The sequence below is a fragment of the Suricata suricatta genome, chromosome 9 (genome assembly GCF_006229205.1).
Source record: "Suricata suricatta isolate VVHF042 chromosome 9, meerkat_22Aug2017_6uvM2_HiC, whole genome shotgun sequence".
NCBI lineage: Eukaryota > Metazoa > Chordata > Mammalia > Carnivora > Herpestidae > Suricata > Suricata suricatta.
In genome coordinates this window covers 110,791,602-110,808,512 of record NC_043708.1, presented here as the reverse complement: position 1 = coordinate 110,808,512, position 16,911 = coordinate 110,791,602, and the positions used below count along the sequence as shown (strand labels likewise).

The following is a 16,911-nucleotide window of genomic DNA, read 5'->3' as shown; positions in this document are numbered from 1 at the left end:
GAGCTGAAGTCAAATGCTCAACCGACTAAGCCACCCAGGTGCCCCTACCTCTATTTAAGCTCTCTATTGTCTGATGTGAGTATAGCCACTTCAACTTTCTTTTGGTTTCCATTTGTATGGAATATTTTTTTTCTTATCTGTTTGTAGCAGGGTTCTCACACAGAGAGTCGTGACACTGAGGCTTTTTTATCCAGGAAGCAACTTTTATTCATGCCGGCACTGCTCAGTTGGGTTCGTATCCAAAACCTGAGCACCAAACATCACATGGCATAGTTTTGGTTTTTTTTAATAGATTTTCTTTGCCTATATCTTTGTTATATGGTAACACACATAAACATGCAGTCCGATTCAGTAGTCTCAGATTACAAGGTCATGAGGGATGTTGTCACATAGGCGCATAGTCAGGTTACCTTGAAGTTTTCTTTCCTTTTTTTCTCTCTCTTTAGGGAGGGGACCCTACCACACCTTCACTTTCAGTCTGTGTATGTGTCCTTACATCTGAAATGAGTTTCTTGGAGGCAGCATACAGATAGGTATTGTTTTTTGTCTTTTTGTTTTTAAAACTGTTCATGCATTCTATGTCTTTTGATAGGAGAATTTAGTCCATTTCCATTTAAAATAATTATTGATATGTAATGATTGTCATTTTGTTGTTTTATGGCTTTTTTGTATTTTTTCTGCTCCTCTTCTTCTCTTGCTCTCTTCCTTTGAGATTTGATTATTTTCTGTAGTGGTGTATTTATTTTTGTTTGTTTTTGTTTTTAAATAGATTCCACACCTAACACTGGGCTTGAACTCACGACTGTGAGATCAAGAGTTGGATGTTCTACTGATTGAGCCACCCAAGTGTCCCTTTTGTTTTTGTTTTTTTATTTTTAATTTTGAATATAACATTTTACTTATCACACTATGCCAAAAATATAATTTCACCAATATACAAAATTACGATATTGTACATCTTCAAAATCTTGAGTGTAATTTGTACTGATAGCACATGCCAATTTGGATTAGCCACATCTCAAGGGCTCAATACCCCCATTAAACTAGATTGTATGAAAAGAAATTGGCCTGTACCAATTGTCTGGTCTTACTAATTTACTTGTGGACAAACATGTGAACGTCTACTGCTCTCCAAACCCTATATTTTATTATTATAGATTTGGATCAAGATATATTACTAGCAGAATTTATATGTTAAAAAACTTAAACAGTGTGAGACCAGTACTACATCTGATACTAGAAAAATGGCAACAAAAATATCTGCCATGTGAAGTTCATTTCAATTATTCATCTATTTATAGGTATTAACACAGCTAACATGGAGTGGACTGTCTTGTCTGTAGTACTTGCCACAATTACTCACTTTCTTTATTTTTTTTTACCTATATATTATGTGTGTGCATCTGTGTAGTGATGCATTTAGATTCCTTTCTCTTTATCTTTTGTGTATCTACCACAGGTTTTTGCTTTATGGTTATAATGAAATAACCACTTATACTTATATATCAAATTATTTTTATAACCATCTAGGTTTTTAAAAATTATTATTATAGTCATTCTAATATGTGTGAAGTGGTATCTCACTGTGGTTTTGATTTGCATTACCCTAATAATAATGATGTTCAGCATCTTTTCATGGGCTTCTTGTCATTTGCATATTTGCTTTAGAGAACTCTAATCAAGTCTTTTTCCCATTTTTAAATTGGGTTGTTTGTTTTCTTGTTGATTTGTAAGATTTCCTTGTGTGTTCAGGAAATTAATTCCTCATCGGACATATGATTTGCAAATCACATTTTCTCCCATTATGTTTTCACTCTTTTGCTAGTTCCCTATGAGAAGGCCTGGGCCTCTTGCAGGTAACCCAAGCCCTTCTGGGGAGCTGATCCTCCCCCAGCTGTGGAGGAACAAAATGAAGATCTTGCGAGAAGTCAGATGTTTTGAGGATGGGCCGTGAGGTATCCCCATTCAGCCATCTGGGTTTGGCCCACAAGGCTGGGTCCCTTCCTTCATGTTCCCTTCAAGTGTTCAAAGACTTAGGTCAAACAGGAAAGGGGAGAAGAGAGAGCAGTGAACAATGTACCATCAATGAAGGAGGAAACAAACCTGGACCTACTCTTAGGACTGAAGTAATCTGATACTGATACATGCTACAACATGGATGAGGCTTGAAAACATTACACTAAGTGAAGAAGCCAGTCACAAAAGACCACTTGTACAATTGCATTTCTATGAAATGTGCAAAGTAGGCAAATCTAGAGAGACAGAAAATAGATTACTAGTTGCCTAGAATTGGGGAAATGGGGAGTGACTGTCATGGGGCATGAGCTTTCTTTTCCAGTCGATGAGAAGTTTCTAAAAATTGGGTGTGGTGTGGTAGTACAACTCTGTCGCAATTTTTGATTTAGATGACCAAACATCTATTTATCATATATAGTCGGTCTCATATATAGTTGGTCTTTGTCCACAGATCCTGGCTCACAGCTTCCCAAACCCTTGGAATTTCCTAAGTGTTGAGAGTGATAAAGATGTCTGTTGTTTAAGCAGGCTCCATGCTCAGTGTGGGCTTGACCCTAGGATCATGATCTGAGCCGAAGTCAAGAGTCAGATGCTCAATTGACTGAGCTATCCAGGCACCCCATCTTTTGTTTTATTAATGAAGCCAACTTTTGGAGCTGGTTGCCAGGAGGTCCAACCAGGTGACTAGAGTGTTGGATCAGTCTCACTCTCTGATCTCTGGGGAGGGGAAAGAGGCTGATGGTTCAATTATACAGTCGTCAATTACTTAGTCCTGAGTATACAATGAAACCTCCATAAAATCCCAGAGGGACTTAGATCAAGAGCGTCTAGGTTGGTGAACACCCAGAGATTTGAGAGAATGGAGCACTTGGAGAGGGCATGGAAGTTCCATACCCCTTCCCCAGACCTTGCTCTGTGTATCTCTTTGTCTAGCTGCTGATTCCTATCTTTCATAATATCTTTTTAATAAACTGGTAAATGTAGGTAAGTGTCTTCTTGAGTTATCTGGGCCACTCTAGCAAATTAAAGAATCTAAAGAGGAGGAGGAACCTCCAGTCTGAAGCTGGTTGGTCAGAAGCATAGGTAGCAGCCTGGGGCTTGTGACTAGCAACTGAAGTCAGGAGTTGACAGGGAGCAGTCCTAAAAAATTGAGCCCTTAACCTGTGAAGTATAATGCTATCTGGGGGTAGACAGTGTCAGAATTGAGTTGAATTCTTAGACACCCTTCTGGTGTCCCCTCAAGATCTGTGAATATACTAAAAGCCGTTGGATTGTCTACTTTAAGAAAGTGAACTTGTATGGTGTGTATATTATACCTCAATAAAGCTTTCATGTAAGAAAGAGGGAAAAAACAAGGGTTGGGGACGCATGGACGATTCTCACCCCTCCCTCTACCTTGGCATGCTAGTGTCTTCACTTGATGGAGAAGCGTGGCCGTGCCTGGACATGCTCACAGCGGGGGTGCTTCATGGTCAGCCCATAGATGGGAGTTAGATCTACTTTCACACCTGCTGGCACGCTGAACTCCAGCTGCTGCAGCAAGATGGCTAGGAAGAGGAAGATCTCCCACTTGGCCAGGACCTCCCCTATACACCGGCGCTTGCCCAGGCCAAAGATCATCACCTTCTCACTTAAGGTCTTGTTGATGGCAGTACCATCAGCAGTGAGGAATCGCTCTGGCCGGAACTCAAATGGATCCCCCCACACCTTTCTGCAAGAGGAACAGAGGAGATGGGATTTCTGGGTGGGGGAGACCCTGGGAGGAAAGACCTGGCAGAGACTTCTGTTAATGATACAAGTGTTAGATCGAGAGTAATGAAAAGAGTGGAGAGAGTGGCCAGACTGTACTTTGCTGCTTATTTCTTTTACAAATCTCTCTCTAAAATGATCAGCCTTGAAAATGGGGGCTTGTTAATATTAATTTGTTATTTTAAAGAGACAATGCTTCAATTAAAAGAAATTAAAAGAAGGAAAACATTATCTCCATCCTACTCAGTATACAAGGGGAATCAACAGTACATCCTGATTTATGATCATTGTCTTGGAGTAATTGTTGGCAGTCTCCGTTTTCACACTCAGGAGTGCCCCAGTTAAGATGGTAAATTATATGGCCCCCCTATCTACAGGCTAGAGTGGGATTTTCTAAAGAGAGGTCACCAGGCCATTGCCATCGGAATCATCTGAGGTCCTCCATTTTACCTAACCAAAGTGGAATCTTGGGGGATGAGGCACCCTAATCTAACCAACCTGCTGGTCATTTCCTATGTGCACTATAGTTTGAGAAACACGAACCTAAAGTCTGGCACTTAGAACAGACTAGATCTAGCAGTCGAGGCCCCATTCCTCTATTATATACCCAGTTCCCAGGGGGACAGACAGCCTTCCTGACTGCTGAGTCTCACATATTTTTTCGTGGGGGATGTATACTCACTGGTCATGATTGACCTGCCACTGATTTATGAAGACAAAGTGTTTCCTGGGGATGTAGAAGCCATTCAGTGTCGTGTCCCTTGTTGTGCTGAGGAAGGAAGAGGGAGCTGTCAGGCTCAGGGCAGGAAAACTGGGGCATGTCTCTGGGCGCTATTCTCTCCTACTTCCACTTCAGCCCAATAGCTTGCTCACTACAGTCTCCATTCCCACACTGAGAGGGAATGTCAGGAGCAGGAAAGTGGTGAAATTACCCTTCCCCTTCCTCAGCTCCTGTTTTTCACCTTCAGCAAAGCAAGTGTTTACTGAACTTTTTTGTGTGTGTCTGGCTGTGCATTTGGCCATCCTCTGGTGCCAAGAAGAAGGCAGTCTGGGCCAGACTTGGAGAGTTCCCAGCTTGGCTGAGGAGTCAAACCTCTTGCTCCAGGAATGATTAGACCAATACGTGGGTAGAAGTAAGTGTTCACTAACTCTCTTGACCTTGTTAAAATCCTAGGACATAATCAAAGACAAATGGCTGAAAGTCAGAGAATGAATCTGTGCCAGCCAGATGAGTCAAGAATGCCTGCTAGGTGAAGGGAAGTTTGTGTCAGGATTGACTTTGGGCAAACACAGGATTCTGGTAGCCAGAGAAGAGGGTAGATGGCATTCCAGGGAGAAGGTCCAGCATAAGCAGAATTGGAGGTTGGCTGCATCATGCTGGTGAGCTGCAGTGCGGCCAGCCTGGCTGAGCTGAGAGTACTTGTGGGGAAGGAGTGTGAGCAGAGGTGGATGAGAGCTGAGGTCAGGAATGTGACTTTCTCCTGAAAGTGGGGTAGTTCAATCATGCTTGGACCGGTTGGGGGACAGATTAGAGGCTGAGGGTCTGTGAGGAACTCGGTGACATGACCAGAAATGAGAGGCCAGGATGTGAGCCGGGGCCAGGGCTGAGAAGATGGGAAGAAGAGACATGGTGAGGACTTCAAAGGTGGCAGCGCAGAATAAGGAGACCTTACCTTCGGGGGAGATTGAAAGGGACGAATGAGGAGTGTCGGAAGATCTCCAAGATGAAGGCCTCCAGGTAGGGCAGCTGGAGTCTGTCAGACAGCTGGGGCTGCCGTGCCCTGCCAATCACTGTGTCTGTAGAACACAGAAGACCAAACAGGGCTTAGGGCTTCCCTGACTGCTCCAGGGCATCTGCGTCCCCTGTTACATCCCCCATTATATCCCCTATTAGGCACGTAACAGCCATGTGTAGATTGAACAAATGACCTGGGGATCCCAAGGCTTCTCTCAGCCAATGCATCTCTGCCACATACCCAGCTCCTCTTGGATCTTTCTCTGTTTCTCAGGATTTTTCACAAGATACATAAGGCTCCAGGAGATGGCTGTTGTGACAGTGTCAAGTCCTGGGCAGCATGGTGCAAGGTGAGGAAGGAAGGAAGATAAGAACAAGAAACCAGCATTTCCTAAGCACCCTGCATGTATGTGCCATGCATTGCTTTCTCTACCTCCTTCCCCCCTACCTTCTTCAGCCCCTCCCATGAGTTTTCTGAGGGCAGAGACAGATCTCCTCAACACACATTTAGTCACTGGTTTTATCATTAGTTTCTGGAATTACAGAGACCCAGACTTACAGACTAGAGAACCTTTTATTGTTCAGGTGGGGAAACTGAGGCCCAGAGGCAGAGAGGGGCTTGGTTGAATTTCCACTGAGAGTTGTTGGCATGGCCTGGACTCAGATCCTGAACATGGGCCAGGTGTCTGTGTGTCCTGCACCATCTGGGTGCAGGACTCAGGGGCTGAGCAAGTCTGTGGGCAAACAGCAGTCACTGATGGATGCAGGAGCAAGGGTCTGATTCCTACCAGCCCCAAAAATGTCGTTGATAAGGCTGACAATCTTCTCACGAGGGATGTGGCTGCCATTAGCTCTGGAACCCTTCTTACAGTGCTTCAGCAGGGCGCCCGTGATGTCCTGGATGCTGTTCTGTGAGGACAAAAGCTTAGGGACAAGCCTGGCACTTCCAGGGTAAGCCATTGAACCTTGCCCCATACCATAGGGCACCTCCCCCTGGCCGCTAGGCAGTAAGTTGGGCTTACAGTGGGAGCTGGTGGCAGCCCTGGGGATCCTTCCTCCTAATAACCCCAGGGGTCCAGTTTCAGAGGAAAAGGCTGGGGTGAGTACTAGGAAGCAAAGTGCCACCTGAGCTGGGGATTAGCCTCTGTCAGCATTCAGGTCCCTCAGAACAAAAGCCTTCTCATGATAACAGCTCCCCCACATTGTAGGACTCTGCCAGGGCCCCCTTCACAGCCAAATATCTCTGGGGCTTTGAGCAACTCTGAGAGGGAGGCAGTAGGGATGAGGAAACTGAGGCCAGAGAGGGAGAGGGATTGTTTCCAGGTCACAAAACCAGTCCAGGATGTTCCAGAAACTTCCTAAGCCTTGACAGCAGCACATCAGCTGTGTGTGTGCATTGAAGCTGGGAGAGAGGGACCCCACACAGGCCCTGCAGGGTGCCTCCTCATCCCCAGCACCCTGGGCTTACCTCGTCAAAGTCCTGGTAGTGTTCCTGGATAATTTTCTGCAGGAACTGTACAAACTTCTGGTTGAAGGCCTTGAATCTCTGCAGGGCAGGTGTGGGGAAATATTGAAGGATGGGAAAGAAGTCCACAGGGTTGGTGGAGATCGCACTCTCCACAAAATCATGGGTGTTCCTTATGATGCTGATCATTTCCTCACTCTCCTTAGGGAAGCGCTGCCCAAAGCACATGGCACCAATGACTTTGGCCACTGACAGCACCACTTGGTTATAGGGGTCGAAGCTTCCAACCTCTGCCATCTGTTCCTGTAACCTGCTGATGAGGGCCTCAGCCTCCTCCCTCACGTGGTCTTCCAGGTAGCAGGAGGATGAGGAAGCCGGGTCTGAGGCAATGGAGAAGGTGTTGAGGGCATTCTGGGCCAGGCGCCTGCGGGCAGCCCACACTGGTCCAGAGTCTGGGCTGAAGGTCATGCTGTGGCCATCAGTGATCAGAGTGAAGCTGTAGAGATCAGGCCGGCCCTTGAAGTCGTCACCCTGCTGCACCAGGGCCTGTCGGATGGTGTCCAGGCCACTGAGCACCAGCACGGGTGTGGAGCCAATGCGGATTTGCAGCACGTCCCCATAACGCTGGCTCAGCCTTGCCAGCACCAGATGGGGGTTCTTCCCCAAGGTCAGCACGTGCCCGAGCAGAGGCCAGCCCCAGGGCCCTGGTGGACTCTTCAAGCCTTTGGGAACCCAAGGCTGCCAAGCCCTGACCACCCAGAACACCAGGCAGAAGACAGTGGAGGCCAGGAGAAGCTCTGTGGCCACTGGGGATAATGCCATCTGTATCAACTACTGGGGAAGAAGGAGGAACCAGGGTGAGCATCAAGATGGAGCCTTTCACTCATTCATTCACTCACTCCATCAATAAACACTGCACATGTTTGGTGCTTGGCTCCTAGCTAGATACCAGAAAGACTAAGGTATATCTACCATAGGTTCTGTGTCCCAAGAGCTCACTCTTAGAACATCACAGCATCTGAGGCCTGGAAAGGAACCTCAAAATTCCCAACCTATGTGTCTGAACTCTTAGCCCTGATGCTCCCATCTTCCCAAAACCTCAGTTTCCAATTCTGAGGCTGGAGTGGGGGCCATTGATGACTTCAAAACAGCAGAGCACCCTTGCCAGCCCCCACTTCAAGGTTATGCTGGACATTATGCCAAAGAGTCGTGCTTTGGCATATTGGCTTCCTGCCAATACCTCCTCTTTCCCAGGGAGCAGGGAGCAGCTCCCACCCAGCAACAAACACTTGAGGGGGCCAAGGTCCCAGGGCTCATGCAAATGACTGGTGATGTCTCCACCCCAGGGCATTCTTCACCAGACCAGGGGGAGCCTCTCCACTGAGGATGACTCCTCACCCTCTCACAGTCTTGGAGACTGAGATTGGGCTGCAGTCAAGCCAGAGCCAGGGCTGCCCTCAGGCCAGGTGGGGACTCCTTCCCATCTCTCCATTCTAATCAAAGATGGCCCAGTCCAAGTTGCTAATTTAAAAATGGGGAGTGAAAAAACTTAAAATAAAAATGAAGAGGGGCTCTTGTGTGGTTCAGTTCATTAAGCTTCTGACTCTTGATTTCAGCTCAGGTCATGATCCCAGAGTCGTGGGATTGAGCCCTGTGTCGGGTTCCACACTGAGCATAGAGTCTGCTCTGGATTCTCTCTCTCTCTCTCTCTCTCTCCCCCCCCCCTCCCCAGCCCTCTCCCCCACTCTCTCTCTGAAGAGAAATAAATAAATAAGTAGAAACTGAGGTCTGGAGCTGGACAGGGTAGACAAGAACTCAGGCCTCCCACACCCAATCCAGGGCCCCTTCATCTCCGCTCATTCTCAAGATATATGGTGGGGGTCCCAGCAGCTGGGAAATGAGCCCAAGAACGGTACCTGTAGAGGCCGGTGCTTGAGATCAGCAGGATGTGGAAGCTGGCACAGAGCTTCTGGCTCTGGGTGAAGGGCCTTTTATGAACACCACCCTCTGCCAAATTGGCCTGGCCATCCTGGTCACCTGATATCAATGTCACCAAATAAAGTTGAAAGGATTAGCCTCTGGCCTTGGGCAAGAATCCCTCAGCAGTTCTCGTCATGATCTCATGGTTTGTGGGCCTGAACCTCACACTAGGCTCTGTGCTCACATTGAGGAATCTGCTTGGGATTGTCTCTCTCTCTCTCTCTCTCTCTCTTTCCCATTCTCACTCTCAAAAGAAAGAAATAACATTGAAAAGAAAATGGGAAAAAAGTGTACATCTCTGTGTGTGTACGCATATAGAGAGCGGAGAGAGAGAGTAGATATGGCAAATGTCAGCTATCCAAGGTCCCGGGAGAAGGTATGTGGGTGTTCACCGACTGTAAAGGCACTTTAAGGTAGCAAGAGGGTTGTTGCTTGGTGAGGATTTCCATCGTGATTTGTTCTCCTCCTCAGGGAAGGCAGGAGGAAACCTCCACCTCAGAGTGCCCAGTGAGGAGTGTTCAGGAGACCCAAAGTTTGAAAGCAGGATACATGTTGGGGCACCTCGGTGGCTCAGTGGCCTGAGTGTGACTCTTGGTTTCAGCTCAGGTGGTGAGCTGGGTTCGAGCTCCTGCATCGGACTCCATGCTGATGGTTCAGAGCCTGCTTGGGATTTTCTCTCTCTGCTCCTCCCCACCTCAAAATAAATAAACTTAAAAAAAAAAGTGGGATACCTGCCAGGAAGGGAGAATGGGGTCTTCCTCTCAGACATGGACATGAACAAAAGACATTCTCAGTCATCCTGTGGAATCGAAATTAGTACTATTCTCATAATACAATGGAGTAAGAGAGGCACAGAGAAGTTGTGTATTTTGCTCTAGGTTCCAGAACAGTGTATTAGAGCTGAGACCCAAAACTTCAGAAGACTGTCTTCTGGACCAGCATGCTATACATCGGCTGTAAACATGTCCCTGGATTTGGGGCAGCAGCTGTGATGGCAGGGGCAGCAGAGGGCAGTCTGCATGGACAGAGTGAGGTGCAGTACCAGGATATGAGGTAGACCTCCTGAAGGGATTAGACCTCAGCTGTGTCATGGGACCTCACTGCACAGGGCAGGGACCCCAGCAGCCACAGGCTGCAAACGTACTCTGTGGGAGTGACCTGGGGGGTGGGCAAGAGATCCGCCAGAGAGTCCATGAACTACTTAGGGACTCTATGATGTGGAGAACAGTTGGGACTCTAAGGTACTCAATACAAAGCTGGCAGTGGAGCATCTGCTACACATAAGGACATCTTTAGCCAAGGGAGAAGATATATAGCACCAGACAAATAAGAAAAGATTGGCTTCTCTTCCAACACCCTCCCTCTTTGCCCTCCCTGGTGGAGAGGCCAGCAAAGTGCAGGGTAAGGGAAGGAAGGAGTACAGAAACAGAAAAAACGTCTCCCCTTGGGCCCCCAGGAGGCTGGGAACACACCCTAAACTGAACGTGAGAAGCAAATTGTGATTTAGATTGGACTGGGGAAAGCTGTGTGGTCAAGTTGGGCCAAAGTCAAGAGGCAAGTCAAGAAGTCTGATACAACTGCAGAGCAACTTTGAAGATCCATGGCTGAGAGAAAGGAAAGCTGTTTTCTGTCTGTGTCTTTACTGGGTTCAGCTCACACAATAAAAAGATCAAGGTTTTGGGTGCCTGGGTGGCTCAGTTGGTTGAGTGTCTGACTTTGGCTCAGGTCCTGATCTCATGGATCGTGAGTTCGAGCCCCACATTGGGCTCTGTGCTTGTCAGGGCAGAAGCCACTTCGGATCCTCTGTCACCCTCTCTCTCTGCTCCTCCACTATGCTTTCTCTCTCTCAAAAATAAATAAATATTTTTAAAAAAAGATGAAGGTTTGAAGTTAGGCTAAGTTTTACAGAAAATTTAATATTTCTCTCTCTCTGTCTGTGTCTCTCTTCCCTCACCTTCCTCCCTCTCACCCTTCTTTCCTTCCTTCCTTCCTTCCTTCTTTCCTCACCCTGCTCTACTTTTATCTCTCTCTCTCCCTCTCCATCTCTCTTGCTCTCATTCTTTAATCAACTAAAGTCATATTTTATTTGGATCTCCTTAGTTTTTGCTTGATGTCCTCTTCTGTTCCATGATCCCATCTAGGAAGATACCACATTATATTGACTCATCTTTAAGCTCCCCTTGGCTGTGACATTTCTCAGAATATCTTTGTTTCGTATGACCTTGACAGTTTTCAGGAGTACTGGTCTGTTATTCCATAAGATGTCCAGTATTGCAATTTGTCTGATGTGGCGTTATGGGTTATTAGTAGAAGACCTCAGAAGAAAAGTGCCGTCTTGGTCACATCATGTCGAGGCTACATATTTTCAGACTGACTCAGGATGGTTGATGTTGACGTTGATCAGCTGGCTGAAGGGGTGTTTGTCAAGGTTATCCATAGTAAGTCACTCCTTCACCCCCTTTCTGTATTGTGCTCTTTGGAAGGAAGTCCTTGTGAGAGGCCTGTACCTACAGAATGGGGAGTCCTGCTCCCCTACAACCTTGAGGATGGAGTATAAAATATTTGAACTTCTGCACAACAGACTATTTATTGTATTAAATTATAAGATCCACACTGAAAAGTGTAGATATTGTGTACAGCTTGATGAATTTTTATGGATTTAGCAAAGCCATGTAACCAGCCCTCAGATCAAGAGACAGAACATTACCAGCACCCTAGAAGCCTCCCTGTGCTCCCATGAGGAGGGCAACCAGCACTCCAACTTCTAAGACTGCAGACTAGTTTTGTTTGTGTTTGTTCTTTCTATAAATGAAATCATGCTGGCTACTCTTTTTTAATTTTTGTTGTGGAATATTTAAAAAACTTTTTTTAATGTTTATTTTATTTTTGAGAGAGAGAGAGAGAGAGAGACAGTGCGAGTGGGGGAGGGGCAGAGAGAGAGAGAGAGAGAGAGAGAGAGAGAGAGAGAGGGAGAGAGAATCCCAAGCAGGATCCATGCTCGAACCCACAACCTTGGGATCATGACTTGAACCGAAATCGAGAGTTTGACTCTCAATTGACTGAGCTGCCCACCCAGGCACCCCCAGTAGATTTTATTTTTTTGTTTTAGTTTAACTTTATAGAAAATATGAGTGGAAAGCAAAGAAAACTGCCATATGCCCCCCTACCCCCACTCCCGCTTTCCCCTATGACCGACACCTCCATTGGCATGATTTGTTACAACTGGTGGATGAACACTGATACATTAGGAGGAACTAAAGTCCATAGTTTACATTAAGGTGCATTCTGTATTGTATGGTTCTATGAATTTGTTTTTACTTTTTCTATTATGGTAAAATATAAAATAAAACATCATAAAATTTATCATTTTAACTGCTTTGAAGTGTCTAATTCAGCAATCAGCATGGGCTCCTTTGTATCTGCCTTTGTCCCTTCCCATTCATTTATGAGATTTATTCACAACTTGGATGTGGTTGTAGTTCATTCCCATTGCTGTATGCTGTTCCATTATAATATGAACACACAATTTATTTATTTATCCATTCAACTGTTGATTGATGTTTGGGTTGTTTTCCATATCGGACTATGATGGGCCTGACTGTTGAGAGCATCCTTACATATATTTCTCTATGTATTTCTGCTGTGTATAGACCCATGAGAGGACATGCTAGAGCATAGGCTGGACTTAGGTTCCGTGCTAGTAGAGTCTACCAAACAATTTTCCAAAGCACTTGAACCAATAGGTACATCCGCCAGCTGTATACGAGGGTCCCAGCTGCTTCTGATGCACACACCACAATGGGATACTTTTCATATTTTCCATTTTGTCCACTCTGGAGAGTATATTGACTGCTTCCCTTTTTAAAATCCCTCGATGTCTCTCAGACTTCAGGATAAAAACCAGACTCCTTTGCTTAGCTCCCAAAGCCTTCAGCGGCAGCTCTTGCTCTCTCTATGGCTCTGTTTGCTGCCATGAACCCAATCCTCTTCCTTCCCCCTCCCCATTGTCTTTCTCCATATGTTGATCCCTTTGCTTGAAACTCATGGCTACCCCACATTCTCTGGCCAGCTCCTGCTCATTTTTTTTTTAACGTTTATTCATTTTTGAGAAACAGAGTGAGACTGAGCAGAGGAGGGGCAGAGAGCGAGGGAGACACAGAATCTGAAGCAGGCTCCAGGCTCTGAGCTGTCAGCACAGAGCCGGATGCACGGCAAACTCACAAATCACGAGATCATCACCTGGGCCGAAGTCGGACACTTAACCGACTGAGCCACCCAGGCGCCCCTGCTGCTCCTCCTCCTCTGCCCTGCTCAGCTGAGACCACACTGCTCCTCTGAGTTCCCCCAGGCCCCACACTACTCTCCTTGACAGCACCTTTCATGCCAGTCTCCCTTTGGATTGTGAACTTAAAGGTCAAGGTAACTTCTGCCCTTCTCCTTACATCTCCCTAGTTCCCAGCATAGGGACTGGCACAGGGCATGTATTCAGAACAAGATTTGTTGAATCCATTAGTGTTCACAGGTAAGAATGCTCACCTGCACAAGAACTGTGAACACTCTGCTCTGGACAGTTCCTAGATCAATTTTATGGAAATTGCAAGTAATAATTCTCACAGTTAAAATTTGTTGAGCACCTACTATGGCCCAAGCTCTGTGCTGTATGCTTCATGTTGGCCATCTCTGTTATAGCTTCACAGCAGTCATCTCCTGACAAAAGGATTCCAGGGAAATGCAGAGTGTGGGTAAGGTTAAGGTTAAGGCGAGGAGAAGGGTGAAGAGCACCCCTGGGTCACTCAACAAATTTATTCAGTGCGCCGTCATCAGCCTGGCTGGTGGTCAAGACTCAGTAACTGACAGCCCTGTTTCTGCTCCTCATGGAGTGAGTCCTTTGTGCCTCTCATCAGCCCATTCTCACTTCTGCGTGGCTCCGGCTGCAAGGAGCTGTAGTTTTTGGCTGGCCCATTGTCTCACCCAAACTCCAGCAGATACTGTGGGCCCCTTGAAGGCAGGGGCTGAGTCCCATTCATCTCTGTGCCCAGATCTGGCAGAAAAGGAGGACCTTGGTAGACACAGATGGATAATTAAATCTAGGGAAGGGGTCTCACAATCTGCGAGAGCTGGACCTGGAACTTCAGTCCAGGACATCCAATCACCTGCTGCGTGTGTCCACCCGGGGGCCCCCTCCCACAGCTCTCTCATCATGCCCAGATGAGTCATGCCACCTCCCTGCCCACACACCCTCCCCCTGAATCATTGCCGCAGCCAGGAGCCCGGGAATCCTGGAAGCCTCCTCCAGTCATTCACCACCAGCTGGATTCTCAAGATCCTACTGCTCAAACACCTCTTGAGCCTCTCTCCTTCTCTCCATTACTGTAGCACTGTTTGCGGAAGGCAGCTGTCAGCACCACTTCCTACCTGGGCTTTTGCAGGAAACTCCTACTTGATCTCAGTGCTGTCCGATGGAACTTTCTGTGGTGATGCACTATTCTGTGGCTGTGCTGTCTGATAGGGTAGCCACGAGCCACATGCTCCTATCAAGCACTTAAAATGCGGTTAGTGCAACTGAGACACTGAATTTTATTTTTAAAAATATTTTTAAATGTTTATTTATGTTTGAGAGGGAGAGAGGAAGAGAGAGAATGCAAGCAGGGGAGGGGCAGAGAGAGAAGGAGACACAGAATCTGAAGCAGGCTCTAGGCTCTGAGCTGTCAGCACTGAGCCCAACTTAGGGCTTGATTCCACAAACTGTGAGATCATGACCTGAGCCAATCTTGGAAGCTCAACCAACTGAGCCACCCAGGCACCCCAAATTTTATTTTTTACTAAATGTTTATTTACTCATTTTTGAGAGAGAGAGAGAGAGAGAGAGAGAGAGAGAGAGAGAGAGAGAGACAGAGAATACAAGCAGGGGAAGGGCAGATAGAGGGGAATTCCAAGCCGGCTCTGCACTGTCAGCACTATTACTGTAGAGTCTGATGAGGGGGTCGATCTCACAAATGGTGAGATCAGACCTGAGCCCAAATCAAGAGTCCAACACTCAACTGATTAAGCTACTCAGACACCCCTGACATATTGAATGTTGATTCCATTTAATTTTAAATGGAAGTAGCCACATGTGGCTCAGGGCTGCTGTATTGAGGAGCACACTTCTTGACTTCCTCCTTGACTCATCCCTCCAATCTGAGCTCCATGCCGCCACCCAAATGAACTTGCTGACTTGCAAATCTGAGCATGTCATGCCCTATTCAATTGTTGTTGTTGTTGTTGTTTTTTAAATAATCTCTACAGCCAACATGGGGCTCAAACTCACGACCCGGAGATCAAGATCAACATACTCCACCGACTGAGCCGGCCAGGTGCCCCCAAAGCCTTTAGTAATTTCTTAAGACATTTGAAACAAATTTCAAACTCGGTTCAGCCTCTGAGTCAGTTCCTGCTCACTTCTCTCCTCATTGCCCACTATCCCCTCCTTCTCAGGCATCTTTCCACCAGTCAGAGAGAGCATTTATCATTCTTGTTTTCTGCCTCTGTGCTTTCACGCACGCTGTTCCCTCTGCCTGGAACACCCTATCCTCCTCCCAACCGCTTCTTCCCCATCAGACAAACACCCTCCAGGAAAGGCATTGCTTCCAGTTAGAAATGCTTACTTAAGGGGCACCTGAGTGGCTCAGTCAGGTAAGCATCTGATTTCAGCTCAGGTTATGATCTCATGGTTCCTGGGTTCAAGCCCCATGTCAGGCTCAGTACTGACAGCTCAGAGCCTGGAGCCTGCTTCTGATCCCATCTATCCCTCTCTCTCTGCCCCTCCCCTGCTTGCAATCTGTCTCTATTTCTCTCTCTCAAAAATAAATAAACAATAAAAAATTTAATAAAAATAAAAAAAAGAAAGAAATGCTTACTTACCTTATGGTGTTGCAATGCATTAATGACAAAAAATTCTCATCTCTCCATTAGAGCAAACGTTCCAAATCTCAGCTCCAGGCCCGCCTCCTCTGGGGCAGCCTGACCCCTTACTCTGGTTTAGATTTTCCTCTTTTGGACAAAGCTCTCCATGGCACTAATACCACGGTGTCACATTGCTTGGCTTCATTTTTCCTTTCCTAGACTGGACAACTCAATTTTTAGTACAGTGCATGTCACTAGTGGATGTTCAGCCATATTCATTGAGCACACATTATGGTGCCCACTCCCGTTCCAGGAGAAAACTTACAGCAGTGAAGGAGACAGGCCCCCTGCCTTCGCAGAGAAGACTGACAACAAGCAGGCAAACAGGTGAATGAGATCATTGCAGACTCACAGAAACTCCTTTGTCCTCCAGATTCACCTGCATCCCTTGTTCTGTGCACTGAGAGGTTAACCTCTGCAGACTATATCAGTGCCCTCCCCCCACCCCCACCCTTTGGTTCCTTGTTGGGCTCAGTCAACAGGAGGTGCTGGCCTGAGATGGGAGAGTGGAAAGAGAGTGAGGCTGGGGTACCTTTGCTCACACAGCCTAGCCAAGTCACTACAGTCGGCCACAGATCCTGCCAGGCACCCTTCTTCTCCTTAGTCTCTCTCTGAGTTCTGGAAACAACTCCTTCCTAATATCCCTTCAGAACCAAGATAGGGAGGGCTCCTCTCTGTTACTAATTGTATGGGACTGAACTATCTTGTATTGGTTTCTCTATATCCTGCCCACATCTTTGTAAATAGTCCTCTTATTAAACTCTTTCCAATTACCTGATTTGAATAAATCCTTGTGAGGACCCTGAGTAATAAATTGTCTCTTTGTTTGTTTGTTTTGAGAGAGAGAGAGAGAGAGAGGAGAGACAGCGCGAGCAGGAGAGGGTCAGAGAGAGAGGGAGATAGAGAATCTGAAGACAGACTCCAGGCTCTGAGCTAGCTCTCAGCACAGAGCCCAACATGGGGCTCAAACCCACGAACGAACTGTGAGATTATGACCTGAGCCGGTTGGATGTTTAACCCA

General features: G+C 46.6%; 1 protein-coding gene across 1 annotated transcript; it reads right to left on the bottom strand.

Moving 5' to 3' along the window:
- Positions 1-3,325: 3,325 nt before the first annotated feature.
- On the bottom strand, positions 3,326-8,914 carry LOC115302150 (cytochrome P450 1A2). Its single transcript, XM_029952160.1, has 7 exons — positions 8,882-8,914; positions 6,969-7,796; positions 6,289-6,409; positions 5,742-5,831; positions 5,439-5,562; positions 4,448-4,534; positions 3,326-3,727 (listed from the first exon to the last, which is right to left on the bottom strand). The coding sequence occupies exons 2-7, from the start codon at positions 7,785-7,787 to the stop codon at positions 3,430-3,432; spliced, it is 1,539 nt and encodes a 512-aa protein (XP_029808020.1). The 5' UTR covers positions 7,788-7,796; positions 8,882-8,914; the 3' UTR covers positions 3,326-3,429.
- Positions 8,915-16,911: the final 7,997 nt, after the last annotated feature.

Bases quoted from the DNA above. Each gene is read 5' to 3' on its own strand.
- LOC115302150 (XM_029952160.1), bottom strand. From the start codon at position 7,787: ATGGCATTATCCCCAGTGGCCACAGAGCTTCTCCTGGCCTCCACTGTC. The intron at 5,832-6,288 runs GTAGGAATCAGA...CATGCTGCCCAG, and splicing joins CAACGACATTTTTGGGGCTG to GACTTGACACTGTCACAACA. The intron at 4,535-5,438 runs GTAAGGTCTCCT...TTCCTTCCTCAG, and splicing joins CCTTTCAATCTCCCCCGAAG to CACAACAAGGGACACGACAC.